General features: G+C 36.3%; 1 protein-coding gene across 2 annotated transcripts in view; it reads left to right on the plus strand.

Moving 5' to 3' along the window:
- LOC144966196 (uncharacterized) overlaps positions 1-15,000 on the plus strand; it is a 118,505-nt gene that overhangs the window by 45,314 nt on the left and 58,191 nt on the right. For both annotated transcript variants that reach the window (XM_078902358.1, XM_078902357.1), the window contains exons 11-15: positions 690-871; positions 1,856-2,029; positions 7,300-7,446; positions 9,538-9,662; positions 13,432-13,575. In XM_078902358.1, coding sequence (XP_078758484.1) covers positions 690-871; positions 1,856-2,029; positions 7,300-7,446; positions 9,538-9,662; positions 13,432-13,575 — 772 coding nt within the window. The remainder of the gene's footprint in view (positions 1-689; positions 872-1,855; positions 2,030-7,299; positions 7,447-9,537; positions 9,663-13,431; positions 13,576-15,000) is intronic.

The raw sequence follows: 15,000 nt of genomic DNA on the forward strand, positions 1-15,000 counted from the left end.
GGACTAGATAGAGATCAATATAAGAAAATTCAGTAAAAGAATATGTATGATGGAAAAAATTAATCGTTTGGTTGTTTTTCATTGATTTAAGTAAGATCAATCTACAATAGAAATTAAAGTTTGTTCCAAACCAAAAATATTATTTATCTTTATAAGTGGTAGAATTCGATATTGCAAGCAATGTGAACCGCGTACTATAAAATGTATTGTAAACAACATTTCTATTTTTCTACCTTCATCCAGGTTTTTGTTGGTTTTCTTTTGATTTATTTGTTTTGTTGTGTTTTTTTTTTTTTGTGTTTTTTTGTTTGTTTGTTTTTTGTGGGGGGGGGGGGGGGGGTTGGTCTACATCATTGTCTTATATGATAATTGGGGAATCCGAAATGTCAGCATTCCTATTTTTTTATCAATTAAAATAAAGTTTAATTGAATTTCATCATTTTGTCGTACACGTGTAATTTGTTGATGGAAATAATTTACTTCCATCATGATGGCCTCCAACTTTGCAACACCGAAGTCTCAGACTTGAGAATTTAATGAAGTCGGGGTTTTCGTCATTGATCAGTGTTTGAACTAAATTTTTTGATCCAAAATTTTTAAAAATATATTTTTGGTCAATGTTAAACAGAACTTGTTTACTTGTATGTCATGAATAACATTAAACAAATAACCTTTTGTGTATCTTTTAGATGTGTGGTGAATTGTGAGGTAAAGAGAGCACGAACGTCACCACAGATGATGGAAGTCAGATGTCCATATTGTTTCCTTCACGAGTTCTATTCGGCAAACATCACATGGACTTTACTCATACAATTAGGTAAAAATAAATATCAGGAGGAATCCAACTTCAAAAATATGCGGGATTTCATAGGTAAGTTCAAAATAATATCATATGGCATCATCATCATCATCGGCATCATCATCATCATCATCATCATCATCATCATCATCATCATCATCATAATCATCATTATATATTATTATTATTATTATTATTATTATTATTATTATTATTATTATTATTATTATTATTATTATTATTATTATTATTATTATTATTATTATCATTATTATTTTCTTTTAAATTTTTTCTTTTGTTTTTTGTATTATCACCTTCATCATAACCATCATAAGCATCATCAGCTTCAGCATCACCATAACAACATCGACGGCATCAGCACCTTTTTTATAATAGCCTCTGTTATGAGAGGGTAGCTGTGGTCATTAGAATTATTTTCAAAACTATTTATATACCAAAAACAAATAGAAATCGCCCTGCTTAGTTGCTATTTTGTAACAGATAGCTAAACATTATGATCATTTATTTATTATTCTCACCTTATTTGATTTTTTCCCTCCTACAACGTTGTTTCCTCCATCCGCTGGTATCTGGATGGATTCTTCAGGGGGGTATGCTGTTAAGTTGTGCCAAGGTGGAATGCTGTTATGTCCGCTCCCTAGAAACTGTCGAGCACCCTCACGTGATTGAAGCCAATTCCCCTAAATCTTGATAGTGCGGCTATGTGGTTTAGTGGTATGACACTCGCTTTTGGATCGGAAGGTCCTGGGTTCGAGCCTCGCGCTCGGCGCATAGTTGAGTCCTTGGAAAAGACTCTTTACTCACATTCTCTCACCGTACTCAGGTGTAAAATGAGTACCTGACCGTTAATAGCGTTGTCTTCGTCCGAAAGATTGTAATATCGCCTAACAGGCGGCACGTCCCGTCCTACATGATAAATGTTGCTGTTGACCAGGGACCCATTGTAAAGCGCTTTGAGCACATTTTAGTGGATATTGCGCTATATAAAAGCTCAATTTATTATTTATGCCCCGTTTTTTCTCTCTAATTTTCCAGATGACAACCCCATCGCTATACTCATCAAAAAGAACACATTGCAACCGTGCAAGAAGTACAGGCTGAAAGTCGTCGTTGACATGAGCACAAGAAAGTCTAAAGGAGAGGCATTCACGGACTTTACTGTAAATTGTCCACCGACAAAGGGAAAATGTGTCACAAGACCTAAATCAGGTATCTGGAAGAGGCATGTGACGCCTTCAAATAGAACAACTTTGTCTCGAAGGAAACTTTGCCGCTGTGAATTTAGGACAATTTGTAAATTCTTAGGCTTGTTCCAACTATTTTCTGAGTTAAAAGACTTTGATTTTTAAAAGGCTAGCACTATTCAGTATCTGATACTGAATAGTGGTTTTGCACTATTCAGTATCTGATACTGAATAGTGGTTTAGCACTATTCAGTATCTGATACTGAATAGTGGTTTTGTACTATTCAGTATCTGATACTGAATAGTGGTTTTGCACTATTCAGTATCTGACACTGAATAGTGGTTTTGCACTATAATACGGTGTTTTTTTTCCGAAACCCGACGAAGTTATGCGAAGAGGGCAGCTGTGGGAGTGAATCTCGGACTCAGAGAAGTGTACAACAGTGGGGAGTGAACCTGGGACTGGGTTTCAGCGGGTTTTGTAATAAAAAGCCGGACGACACCTGGCAATATCCGACAAAGTTCTGGGACGTAGGCAGCAGCGTGTGTGTGTGTGTGTGTAGAGGCTGAGGGGGGGGGGGGGGAGGGGGTGAACCTGAGATTCAGGGAAGTGTACACCAGTGGGGAGTGAACCTGGGACTCTGGGGTTTATAAAAAAGCAATAACAATGGGGGGGGGGGATTACTTTTGTACGAAACCCGACAATATGCGGCAAGAAGTGGAAAGTAGGCAACGCGTGGGGAGTGAACCTGGGACTCAGTGAAGTGTACACCAGTGGGGAGTGAACCTGAGACTATGGTTTTCGGCGAGCTTCAGCTAGTTTCATATAAAATCAATTACTTTTTTACAAAACCCGACGAAACCTTGCAATATCCAAGAAAGTTATGGGTAGTAGGCAACAGTGGGGAGTGAACCTGAGATTCGGGGAAGTGTAACCAGTGGGGAGTGAACCTGGGACTGGGTTTCGGCGGATTTTGTTATTTTAAAAAAGCAATTACTTTTTGTTTACGAAATGCGCCAAATGCCAACAAATTGAGGCAAAGTTATGGAAAGTAAGCAAATAATGGGGACTGAACCTGAGACACAGGGAAGTGTACACTAGTAGGGAGTGAACCTGAGACTCTGGGTTTAGGCGAATTTCAGCGAGTTTCATATATAAGCAATTACTTTTTTCTGAAACCCGACGAAACCTGGCAATATCCGACAAAGTTAATGAAGTAGGCAATAGTGGGGGGTGAACCTGAGATTCATGGAAGTATACACATGTGGGGAGTGAACCTGAGACTCTGGTTTTTGGCGGGTTTCAGCGAGTTTCATATAAATGCAATTACTTTTATACGAAACCCGGCAATATCCGACAAAGTTATGGAAGATTCAGGGAAGTGTACGCCAGTGGGGAGTGAACCTGAGACTCTGGTTTTCAGCGTGCTTCAGCGAGTTTCATATAAAAGCAATTACTTTTTTACAAAACCCGACGAAACCTGGCAATATCCGGCAAAGTTATTGAAGTAGGCAACAGTGGGGGGTGAACCTGAGATTCAGGGAAGAGTACACTTGTGGGGAGTGAAACTGGGACTCTGGATATTGTAAAAAGACAATACCAAGGGGGAGGGGGAATTACTGTTTTACGAAACCCGCCAAAACCCGACAACGTTATGGGAAGCAGGCAGCAGTGGGGAGTGAATCTGGGATTTGGACACAGAGAGGATTGAACCTGGGACTGCGAGAGGCTGATACCAGTGGACAGTGAGCTCAGAATGTACTTTTATTTCGAAACCTACCGAAATTATCAAAAGTTATGGGAAGTGGGCACCATTGGGCAATGAACCGGGACTTAGGGAAGTGCACACTGGTTGAGAGTGAACCTGGGACTGTGAGAAGAGGATATCAGTGGAAATGAACCTGGGACTATGGGAGTTGGGTACCAGACGAGAATGAAGCAATTACTTTTTTACGAAACCCGCCAAAACCCACCGAAAAACCATAGACTTAGGTTTATTCCCCAATAGTGTACACTTCCCTGAGTCTCAGGTTCACTCCCCCACTGTTGCCTACTTTCTTTCCATAACTTTGTTGGATATTGTTGGGTTTCGTAAAAAAGTAATTGCTTTTTTGTTACGAAACTCAGTCCCAGGTTCACTCCCCAATGGTGTACACTTCCCTGAGTCCCAGGTTCACTCCCCACTGCTGCCTGCTTCCCCTAACTTTGTCAGGTTTCGGCGTGTTTCGGCAGGTTTCAGGTTTCGTAAAAAAAGAAACACCCCTAAAAATACCACGTGTATTCAGTAAATAGATGTCAATTGTAGTCTAATATTCAGTATCTGTTTAAATTATTATTATTATTATTATTATTATTATTATTATTATTATTATTATTATTATTATTATTATTATTATTATTATTATTATTATTATTATTATTATTAGACGTCTATTATTATTATTATTAGGAGCCTTATTATTATTATTATTATTATTATTATTATTATTATTATTATTATTATTATTATTATTATTATTATTATTATTATTATTATTACTATTATTATTATTATTATTATTATTATTATTATTATTATTATTATTATTATTATTATTATTATTATCATTATTATTATTATCACGTAAATTGTCTTAGATGACAAAACAAACAAACAAAAACAACAACAAGAACAACAACAACAACAAATGTGACAAACAGAAAAAAGCAAGATTTTAAAAAGTAATGAACAATAGAAGAGCTCATCAATGAAAAACAACAACGAGATTATAACACATAAAAGATATTCGTAATAAATCGATAACTGATTAAATAACTCCTACTACTTGATTTAAAAATCATAATCATAATAATGATGATGATGACGATTACAACAACAACAATAATAATAATAGTAAGTAGAAATAATAATAATAATAATAATAATAATAATAATAATAATTAATAATAATAATAATAATAATAATAATAGTATAATATAAACATTAAAATATATTACAAGCAAATAAAATGATTAAAACAAAAATATTGGGGAGAAATAAAAGTTAACCCGGCCGGGATTTGAACTCTCGAACCTTATGTTCAGAGTCAAACAGCTTATCCACCAAGCCATGGTGTTACTGAACTTTTAGTGACATTTAATCAAGTCTATTTAGACATTAAAAAATGTATTTGAATGCCACTCTTCTATTGATATTTTGAACTATGTTAATTGCACAATAGCAGAAATTTAAAAATAACGATTAAAATATTTCTACAACTTTGAATCGGGCTGTCAGTAACTGCACGAGTTCAATCTGGTAGTAGGTCAGCAGTTTATTTACATTCAACTGAGATTGTCGCACTTTTCACTCTCTCTATAATAAAAGAGTTCCTTATGGATACTGAATAGTGGCAAAGCACTATTCAGTATCTGATACTGAATAACCACTTCCTTTTTAAAATGTTATTTTGGTTGTCAAAAGAAGACATAACGGTTACAAAGTGGTTGTTGTTTTTTAAACATCTTAATTAGTCCAAACTCACAAAGACAAAGTTTCTCTTTGGTGCGAAATCAATCCGTTATTTGAAGGTGGATATTATTTCTGAACTCGGTAGTGTTATCTCATGTCAATTTTAACCCGTTTATAATGTTTACTCGTGTTTCACGCAGGGCTTGAAGCAAGGACCCCCTAGTTAGATCGTAAATTCTGGTTCTGATTTTTCTTTTTTTTTTGTTTTGTATTGTTTGTTTTGTTTGTTTGTTTGTTTGTTTGTTGTTTATTTTTGGGGGGGGGGGTTGTGGGGTTTTTTTTTTGGTATTTGTTTGTTTGTTTTTGTATTTATTTTTGTTTTGTTTAGTTTGGGATTTTTTTCTTTTGTTTTGTTGTGTTTTTTGTTTTGTTCTGTTTTTGTTAAATGTCTTTATCTAGACAATATTCACGATGTTTTCTTGTCAAAAAATGTGTGTAACATTAAACACGAGTGCGAATCTTTATTAACCACTGCTTTTCTTGGAAATCTCATTCGTACTGTTCACAACAGGCACGACAGCTCTAAATACAAGCTATTATATGAATGTCCCTTAAGTTTGAAAACAAAAATCTGTGGATAAATTCAATGTGCGGCTATGTGGTCTTATGGTATGACACTCGCTTTCAGATCTGAAGGTCCTGGGTTCGGGCTTCGATTGGGGCATAGTTGAGTCATTGGAAAAGACTCTTTACTCACATTCTCTCACCGTACTCAGGTGTAAATGAGTACCTGGCCGTTAACAGCGCTGTCTCTCAGAGAAAAAAATTGAATTGTAATATCGCCTAACAGGCGACATGTCTTGTCCTACATGATAAACGTTGCTGTTGGTCAGGGACCCCTTGTAATAGCGCCGTGCGCACGTTTAATAGTGCGTATTGCACTATATAAAAGCTCAACTTAAATAAAGGTCCATGTCCAAAGTTGTAAGTCAGATATTGCTAGGTGTGCTACATCCTTAATCGGTGTCGTGTCACTTTGTATTTCAATGGAACTTGAAAAAGCTACTGGGTGTTTGGTATAATATGTTTTTTATCAATATCCGGAATGAAATTGACCCTAAAGCGAACTACCGAGTTAACGAGTTGTTTGCTTGAGAAGAACAAATCATTAGCTATATTTTATAATATCGATTTAACTCTTACAAATATTGTCTTGTGAACGTTAATTGACAGCAGTACTTGTTATTGATTTTTCAATAGCAAGAACATTCAAAACTTTTGTCATATTTTAGTGGTATTTTCTTCTTTAAATATATATTATGATAAATCCAAATTGATCCTGGTTTCTATAGCGTTAATCAAACGGATGTAAATGCTTTCTACCTTTGGATAGGACACTAGTCAGTTGTAAAAAATATTCTGCCAAAGAGAACAGACCTGGTTCCCTAGTTATTTCTGGGTGGTCAAAAGGTCAGAACTACGTGCCGTATTTGAAGGTCTGTTGCCCGAACACGATGATGGGCTTTTTAACATTACTGCAATGGACAATATTTTACTTTGCTTTAAGAGTATTTCCATTACAACAATGAGCCCATAACAATTTGGGTTATCAGACCTGCAAATAAGCATACGTCAGGTCAGAACCAGACTCAACTCGGATTTGAAACAGGTTCGTTGCTTGTGAGTTGAATGCCTACGGAATTAGCTCTGTCCTTGTCACACACCCCCTCCCCCTCCCCCTCCCCCGCCCCCAAAACACTCTCGCCATTTGATATCACTTGTTATAATTATCGATAGTTTTATAATGAGCAATAAACTTATTTTTAAATTTTGTTTGTAAAGGTGAGGCCCGGAGTACTAAATTCAGGACAATATGCACTGGCTGGGTTGATGATGGATATGGCCCCTCTGATAAAGTTGGACCAGCCGCTTTCATTTACAAGTTCTACATCAGTCAAGGAATATATGTTGTGCCATTGTTTCAAGGAGGTAAGAACAAGTAAAACAAATATGCACATTTCTCAGGCACACTGACACAAACGACCTTTTCGCCATGTTAGTCAGTAAATTACAACGTATATCAACGACGATGACCATCCACTTCTCAAAGTCTTAAACTGAAACTTCCCAAAAAATTGTATTTGTAAATTAAATGTGTGCCGAGATATATTGGGTCCTGTTTTACCTGACGTATATAAATGTAATGTCGCGCAACGGTTTGGTCCGGAAGGTACATCAGGGACCGTTTTCATGAACGTGGACCAGCGCTTAGTCTCTGACTATCTCTGACTTGAAAAAATCAAATTTTACGTGAGTTGATAAGCAAGTCCGAGACTAAAATCACGGCACCTTCGGATTCAGTTGGGCCACGTTTTAGTCAGTCATTTGCTGAGGCAAGACTTCATGCTTTAGTCTGAGACTAGTTACTAGGATAGGACATAGTGTCAACAAGATAGCAGCTATTTTTAGATTAAATACGCTTTGATTCGGAAAGAAAATACGTAAGTTACGAATGACAGAGGCAAAAAGTGTCCTGTTGCAGATCGTCGAAAGTACACATTTTTGTGAGTAAAAACTTTAAAGAATGAATCTAACGGTTCGCGAGCTGCGAGTTAACGAGACTGCGAAATCGAAAGGTTTACGTCATATAACAAACCAGTATAGTGGAGACAAAAGTTATTCTGCTGACATTGTAACTGACTGAAATAATGTAATTAATCAGAACACACTTTCTCTTTTGTTTGTTTATTAGTTGTTTTATTCAATTTCTTTTGAGTTTCAATCTCCGTGTACGTCGGTCTCAATGAAACTTCAATTGGTCTAAATATAGAATTGACAGTCGACCATGGAAATCTTGCAGTCTGTAACAGTTGACAATCAATATCACGTGAACTGATTCATCATGACAAAAGTAAGTTAAAATATGAAAAAACGAAATATCTGTACCGCATGTGTTGTTAATTTCCTCTTTGGAAATCTTTTGCGTTGAAAGTATGAAGGCGGGTATCTTGCCTGCTATCGTGTACTAGAGAGCGTGATGTTACCACCACAAAACAGCTGAATTAGTCACCGTCCTGACAACGCCCATCTTGATAAGAGACTAGCTCGTCCGAAACTAAAAAGCGTTCATGAAATCCGATTTTTTCAGTCACTTGTCCGTTTCGGCTTAAAACTAGCAAGTCACTTACTAGACTAGTAAATTACTAAATCTAATCCTCGTTCGCTGAACTGAGAAAACAGCCATAATACCTGAAAAGTGACTAAAAATGTCAAACTGCTTTTTATTGAGTTTTTTTTTTTTTTTTTTTTTTTTTTGTTATTTTTCTATCATAAAATCGTTCTTTTTTCATTAAAACGGTCTTGAAGTATGATTTAATTTTTAATAAGAGTATTGAAAAGGGATCATTTTGAACAAGGATCTCTCTACATATCTGACATTTCTGGATTCAGATCAGGCCGAATTAATCCCTGGAGAACTAAGAAATATTGCAGTACCTTCTGTACTAAAGCCGCAAAGAGATCTTGACAGCCTCAAAACTCTGGCCCAGGACCGTGGCCAATGGAAACAGCATGGATTTAGAGAGCGGCTATACTCAATGACTAAAATCGAATCACAAATTTCACAGCAAGCGTCATTAGGACTGTGAGACTTACTACTACTGCTACTACTACTACTACTACTACTACTACTACTACTACTACTACTACTACTAATAATAATAATAATAATAATAATAATAATAATAATAATACTAATACTACCTTGGTGTATTACAAAGTTGATATGTGAAAGGTACTTCAATATTGCAGTGGTGTTTTTTCATGAGTCGTAATATTTTAGCAACATTATTCACTTACAGAAATTTTGAAGTTCTTGAAACAATAGTTAACATACGAGTAATACAACGTGCTCATCATAGAGATTAATATGTTCCAAACAACTAAAGGATAGTAGCCGTTACTATCGAATTTCCTAAAATTGAAAAATTTATTGGGATAAATAAGTGATTAGTGACCGATAAGCCTGTGCAGAATTTTGAAGGTTTGCTCGATTCTTTTGATCAATTTTGTATCCTTCAGCACAATCGTTGACTCCCGAAGAAGCACTTCCAGTGATACCAGGAACAAAGGGAGGCAAGTACACCATCATCAGTCGTATCATTGATGCCCTTTTCGACTACGCGGAGTTCAATACTACTGTGGACGTAAGTGTTTTTTTTTTTTATCCTTAAGGACTTTCTTCTCTTCTTTTTTTCTTGTTGTACAAGCGATATGATACGTCCTGTAACTCGTACATAGAGCAAAATCCCACTGGAATAAATCTTAGAATATGCAATATGGAATATGCTATGCGGCTATGTGATCTAGTGGTATGACACTTGCTTTCGGATCGGAAGGTCCTGGGTTCGAGCCTCGCTCGGCGCATAGTTGAGTCCATGGAGGAGGCTCTTTACTCAGATTCTCTCACCGTACTCAGATGTAAAATGAGTACATGGAAGTTAACAGCGTTGTCTCTGTCCGAAAAAAATTGTAATATGGTTTAACAGGCGTCATGTCATGTCCAGTCTTAAATATTAAATTTGCTGTTGGCCAGGTACCCCCTTTGAGCACGTTTAGTTGATATTGCGCTATATAAAAGCTCAATTTTTAAATTATTTTTTTTAATATGAAAAAAATTCAAATACAATCCGTTAGTCATTTTTCTTTTAGTCCTTTGAAGTCTGTAATTTTGCATTTGATTTTAGATCGTAGGAACTTCCAATTTTGAAAACTACGGATTATTTGAACATCAAGCTTTCTGTATTGCTCGCTCTCTCTCTCTCTCTCTCTCTCTCTCTCTCTCTCTCTCTCTCTCTCTCTCATTGGCTCTTCGTATTAAAAACATATATATGAATATCTCGAAACTAACAGTATTTTTTGTGATGAACAGCACGGATTTAGGAAGCACCACTCATGTCAAACTCAACTTCTATCATTAACACATGATCTGTCAGCTGCTATTGATAAAGGTGGTCAAATTGATCTAGTACTACTGGACTTTGCCAAGGCCTTCGACAAGGTCCCTCACCATCGGTTAATCCAGAAATTGTATGACGTTGGTATCAGGAACAAAACCTTACAATGGATTGCAACTTTTCTGGACAATCGCACCCAACAAGTTCTTGTCGACGGCGAGACTTCCACTATCGGGATGGTGACATCGGGCGTACCTCAGGGCTCAGTCCTTGGGCCCGTCCTATTTTTAGTGTACATAAACGATCTTCCACGAGGTATAAGGTCAAAAGTGCGCCTCTTTGCTGACGACACAGCATTATATAATCAGATAAAAACAACAGACGACTGCAAAACACTAAATGACGATCTAGCTAAATTACAAGAATGGGAAACAATAAATCAAATGGAATTTAACGTATCAAAGTGCAATGTTCTAACCATCACAAATAAGAAAGCACCTATAACATTTGAATACCAACTTCATGGTCAAAACCTGGAACATGTAAAGACAGCAAAATACCTTGGCATCGAGTTTGCTAAAAACCTCAGATGGAATGACCACATATGTCACCTGGCTTCAAAGGCAAATCAAACAAGCGCTTACATCACCCGCAATTTAAAAAGATGCCCAATCACAACTCAAACCCTTGCTTTTAAAACTATTGTTAGACCAATTTTGGAGTATGGCAGCTCAATTTGGGACCCATATACAAAGAAAAACATCGACACCTTAGAAAACATCCAAAGAAAAACAGCAAGACGCATCACAAACACATTCGATCCTTTCTCAAGTGCGTCTGAAATATCACAACGGATTGGCCTTGAACCTCTGGAAAAGAGAAGAAAGATAGATAAACTTAAATTGTTCCACAAGATCTACTACAAAAATTCGTGCCTTAAACTTCCAAACGACATCAAAGATATCGGCACAAGAAATACGAGGGGACACACAGCAAGAGTAACCATCCCAACATCAAAAACAGACGCCCACATGTATTCGTTTTTCCCTTCCACTGCCCGACTATGGAATAGCCTCCCAGCTGAAGTGGCTGAAAACGGTTGCCAACATGCCTTCACGCGATTGCTGGAGTTCACAACGTGACTTTTTAATCTATGTGGTTTTAGTATTATGTGCAGAGTTTTAGCAAGTTTAAAATGTAAAACACTACAAACTGTGGAGTGATCCTCGACAATATTGGAGGTTTCCACAAGACGAAGAAGAAGAGAAGAGTTAATTTATATATATATATATATATATATATGTATATATATATATTATATATATATATATATATATATATATATATATATATATATATATATATATATTATATATATAGTAGCTGACAGCCTATATAGCGCTATAACTCCGATACACCAAACTCTAAGGGCTTACATTACAAATTACTTTGGTTGATACATACTCATTCACACACACAAGCACACACACTTACACACGCTCAACACAACACAAACCAGACGTCTATCTTGCTTCTCATATCATATCTGCTAAAATCGAAACAGGTATGTTTTAAGCGAACAAAAATAGACAAAGAGTCTTCTTCAAAAATGGTCTGTGGTAAGGCGTTCCAAACAGAGGGTCAGAAATGAGAAAATTATCTCATTACAGCATTTTGCTTATTCTAGTTGTAGTTTGGTGGAATCACTGGCCGAACGTAAGGGGTGAGGTTTTGAATATCTTTCAATTAGTTCCGAAAAGTAGGAAGGGGCAGTACTTTCAAGACAACCATACACTAAAACACAAGCTTTGAATTTAATCATTTTCTCAACAAGCAGCCAAATGCAGGTCGTGAATCAGAGGTCTGGCAGAATCACACCAAGGCCTCATGAATACTAGTCCGGCAGCGCTGTTCTGGACAATCTGAAAACGTCTTAGATTACATTATTGCAAAACGCCAAACAAGAGAGCATTACAATAATACAATTTCGATCGCATGAATGACACAACCAGGTGTTTGGTCACATCCTCAGATATGAACCGTCTAATGGAAGCAATCCTTTTTTTTTCGAAAAAGAGAGATCAAACCAAATTATTAACCTGATGCTCCATCGACAGTCCAGAACCTAACAATGTGCCGAGGTTTTTCACTTTGTCAACAATTTGAATAGAAGCATTCCCTAGCTTCAAATCTGTTTCACTTTTTCACTTCACTTCCTTTTCCCGACATACAGCACGTCCGTCTTATCATCATTTCAGTCTGTTATCATTCATCCATTTCTTAACACTTTGGATACAATTCTTTCTAATGGCTGATACTTCTTGTAATTTCTCGTATTGAAGACGCAAAAGACTCATCCATGTCCTTGTTACCAGTCGCTTGGATTATTGTAACTCTCTCCTGTACGGCCTACCAAAAACATCGCTTAACAGACTACAGTTGCAAAACAAAGCTGCTCGTATAGTTACAAGGACAAAGCCTTGAGACCATATAATACCGCTCCTTAAGTCACTACATTGGCTTACAATAGATTATAATAAAAATAATATACAAAATCGCATGTTTTGATTGCAATTGCCTTCACCATACATCAGCTGAATACCTTGTATGCTTTGTCAGGGAATATCGACCAACTCGATCTCTGCGATCTGCCAGTTCTTTGTTAATGGAGAAAAACATCCCAAGAACAAAGTTTGCTAAGCGTGGTTTTGCATTTTCGGCTCCAATCATATGTAATTCTTTACCACCTAAAACCCAACAATGTCAAAGTTCACTAGTCTTCAAACATCATTTAAAAACAAATCGTTTTCATTCTGCATTTCAAGATTCCATGTGAACTTAGATAGTGCTCAAATTTCTTTACCTCCAGATTCATCCTGGGTTTTTTTTTCAAATAAAACAAAATCTGCCCATCTCTGCTGTTGCAATTCTGTTCATAATTTCTAATTTGAAAGATCTATCTTTGTTTGTTATTTCGTCAAGAAATATAACAATATACCGTCAATATTATATTCCTTAGCTGACAGTTCCAACACTTCATTCTTTGGATGAAATTGGCAATGCGGACGAGGCAGAATTTACCAGTGGCGTTGCAAAAGACACCAGTGTTCTAAGTAAACAACTGGTAATGACAACGTACTCATCATCAATACTTCAAACTGTGGTAAGTCTTTGTTCACGGTAGTACGGAGGTTGTTTGCATTAACATTGGCATTCGTGAGTCTTATCTGACAAACTCTTTAATATGAAAACCAGCAGAATCTAACTTTAAGTAAATCGTTAGTTTTGTGCTCTTGTTAATATATTAATGGCAATTTAAGTAACTTTTCGATGCGATGGACTTGCTATACGGAAGAGAGTTCTGAGATCACAATAAAATATCTTAGTGTTCCCTCAGGTTTTCACTTCTCAAACCTCATGATGGAAAGTTAATGACCAAACTATTATACCGGATCACTCATATAATATTATAGTTTTTTTAAGAAATTAGAAATCCGTCGTAATCAAAAGAATTAATATAATTTTACTGAATAAACAGAGAAAAATAGATAAACGGAAGAACTAAAAATGCGTTGTCAGTCACAATGAAAGATTGTCTATAAAATACGAACAACAAATAATGTTGTAAAAGCTAACATATTACATCTAGTTGAGAACAACAGGCAAGAACATCAATCGAAACTGTGTAGTTTTCCGACCGAATTGGCAGAAATTACCAGGTCAAGCCCAGTGACAAAGAAAGAAGAAAGTGGTCTTTTGGAACCAACGACCAATCCAGTCCGATTTAATCCAGGTGCCTCATGCATTAAACGGTTGAATAAGATTTCTCTTGCATTAAACATTGCTCTATCACTAAGACCTTTGCGCCAAATCGATCAGACTCAGCTTCCCACTCACGATTAGGGAGTGGAAGCAGCCAGAAAAAATCTCCAAAAATGCAGATTCAAATCATGTCCTTTTGAGTCGAGTGCATTGCTGTTGGGCTTTAGACCATGTCAATTCAAACGAAACTTGCATAATATCCAGTTTTCAGTAAGGGTAGATTCTTATGAGCATTGAAAAGAGCCTAATAAGTAGTACACGCTAATAAACTTGCATTTTGAGTAGATTTGGCGATTTCCTATTTCTTTTGTGCCGTGTCGTTAGATTACAAAATCACTATAGACGTCTAGCTTTGATATTAAGACGACGCATTGTGTGTTTTTTTTTTTTTTCATTTGTAACCAATCTCTTTAAAAGGCTATGACATCAACGAATCTAATATCGCAGGTAAACATTGCATGTTGGGGCTTTGAAATTTACAATGTTTACATTTTCCTATTACTTTCACCATATCTTTTCATAAAACTACCCTTTTCTATGTAGGTAGTCCTTTACGTTAAACGCCATATGAAACACGAAGCCGGATTTAGAATCTCGCTGTCTCCGGCGTTAAGCGGACTGTATACGATTCTGTCATCTCTTTGTATTTATTAAACGAGTTATTTTTAGCGTGCCCAATAACATAACGAGTTTACGAGAATGTGTTATTGCAAGATAACATATAACGAGTTTAATAAATACAAAGAAATGAAAGAATACGTTTATT

The sequence above is a fragment of the Berghia stephanieae genome, chromosome 2, assembly GCF_034508935.2.
Source record: "Berghia stephanieae isolate SIO BIC M18660-M18661 chromosome 2, UCSD_Bste_1.3, whole genome shotgun sequence".
Taxonomy (NCBI): Eukaryota; Metazoa; Mollusca; class Gastropoda; order Nudibranchia; family Aeolidiidae; genus Berghia; species Berghia stephanieae.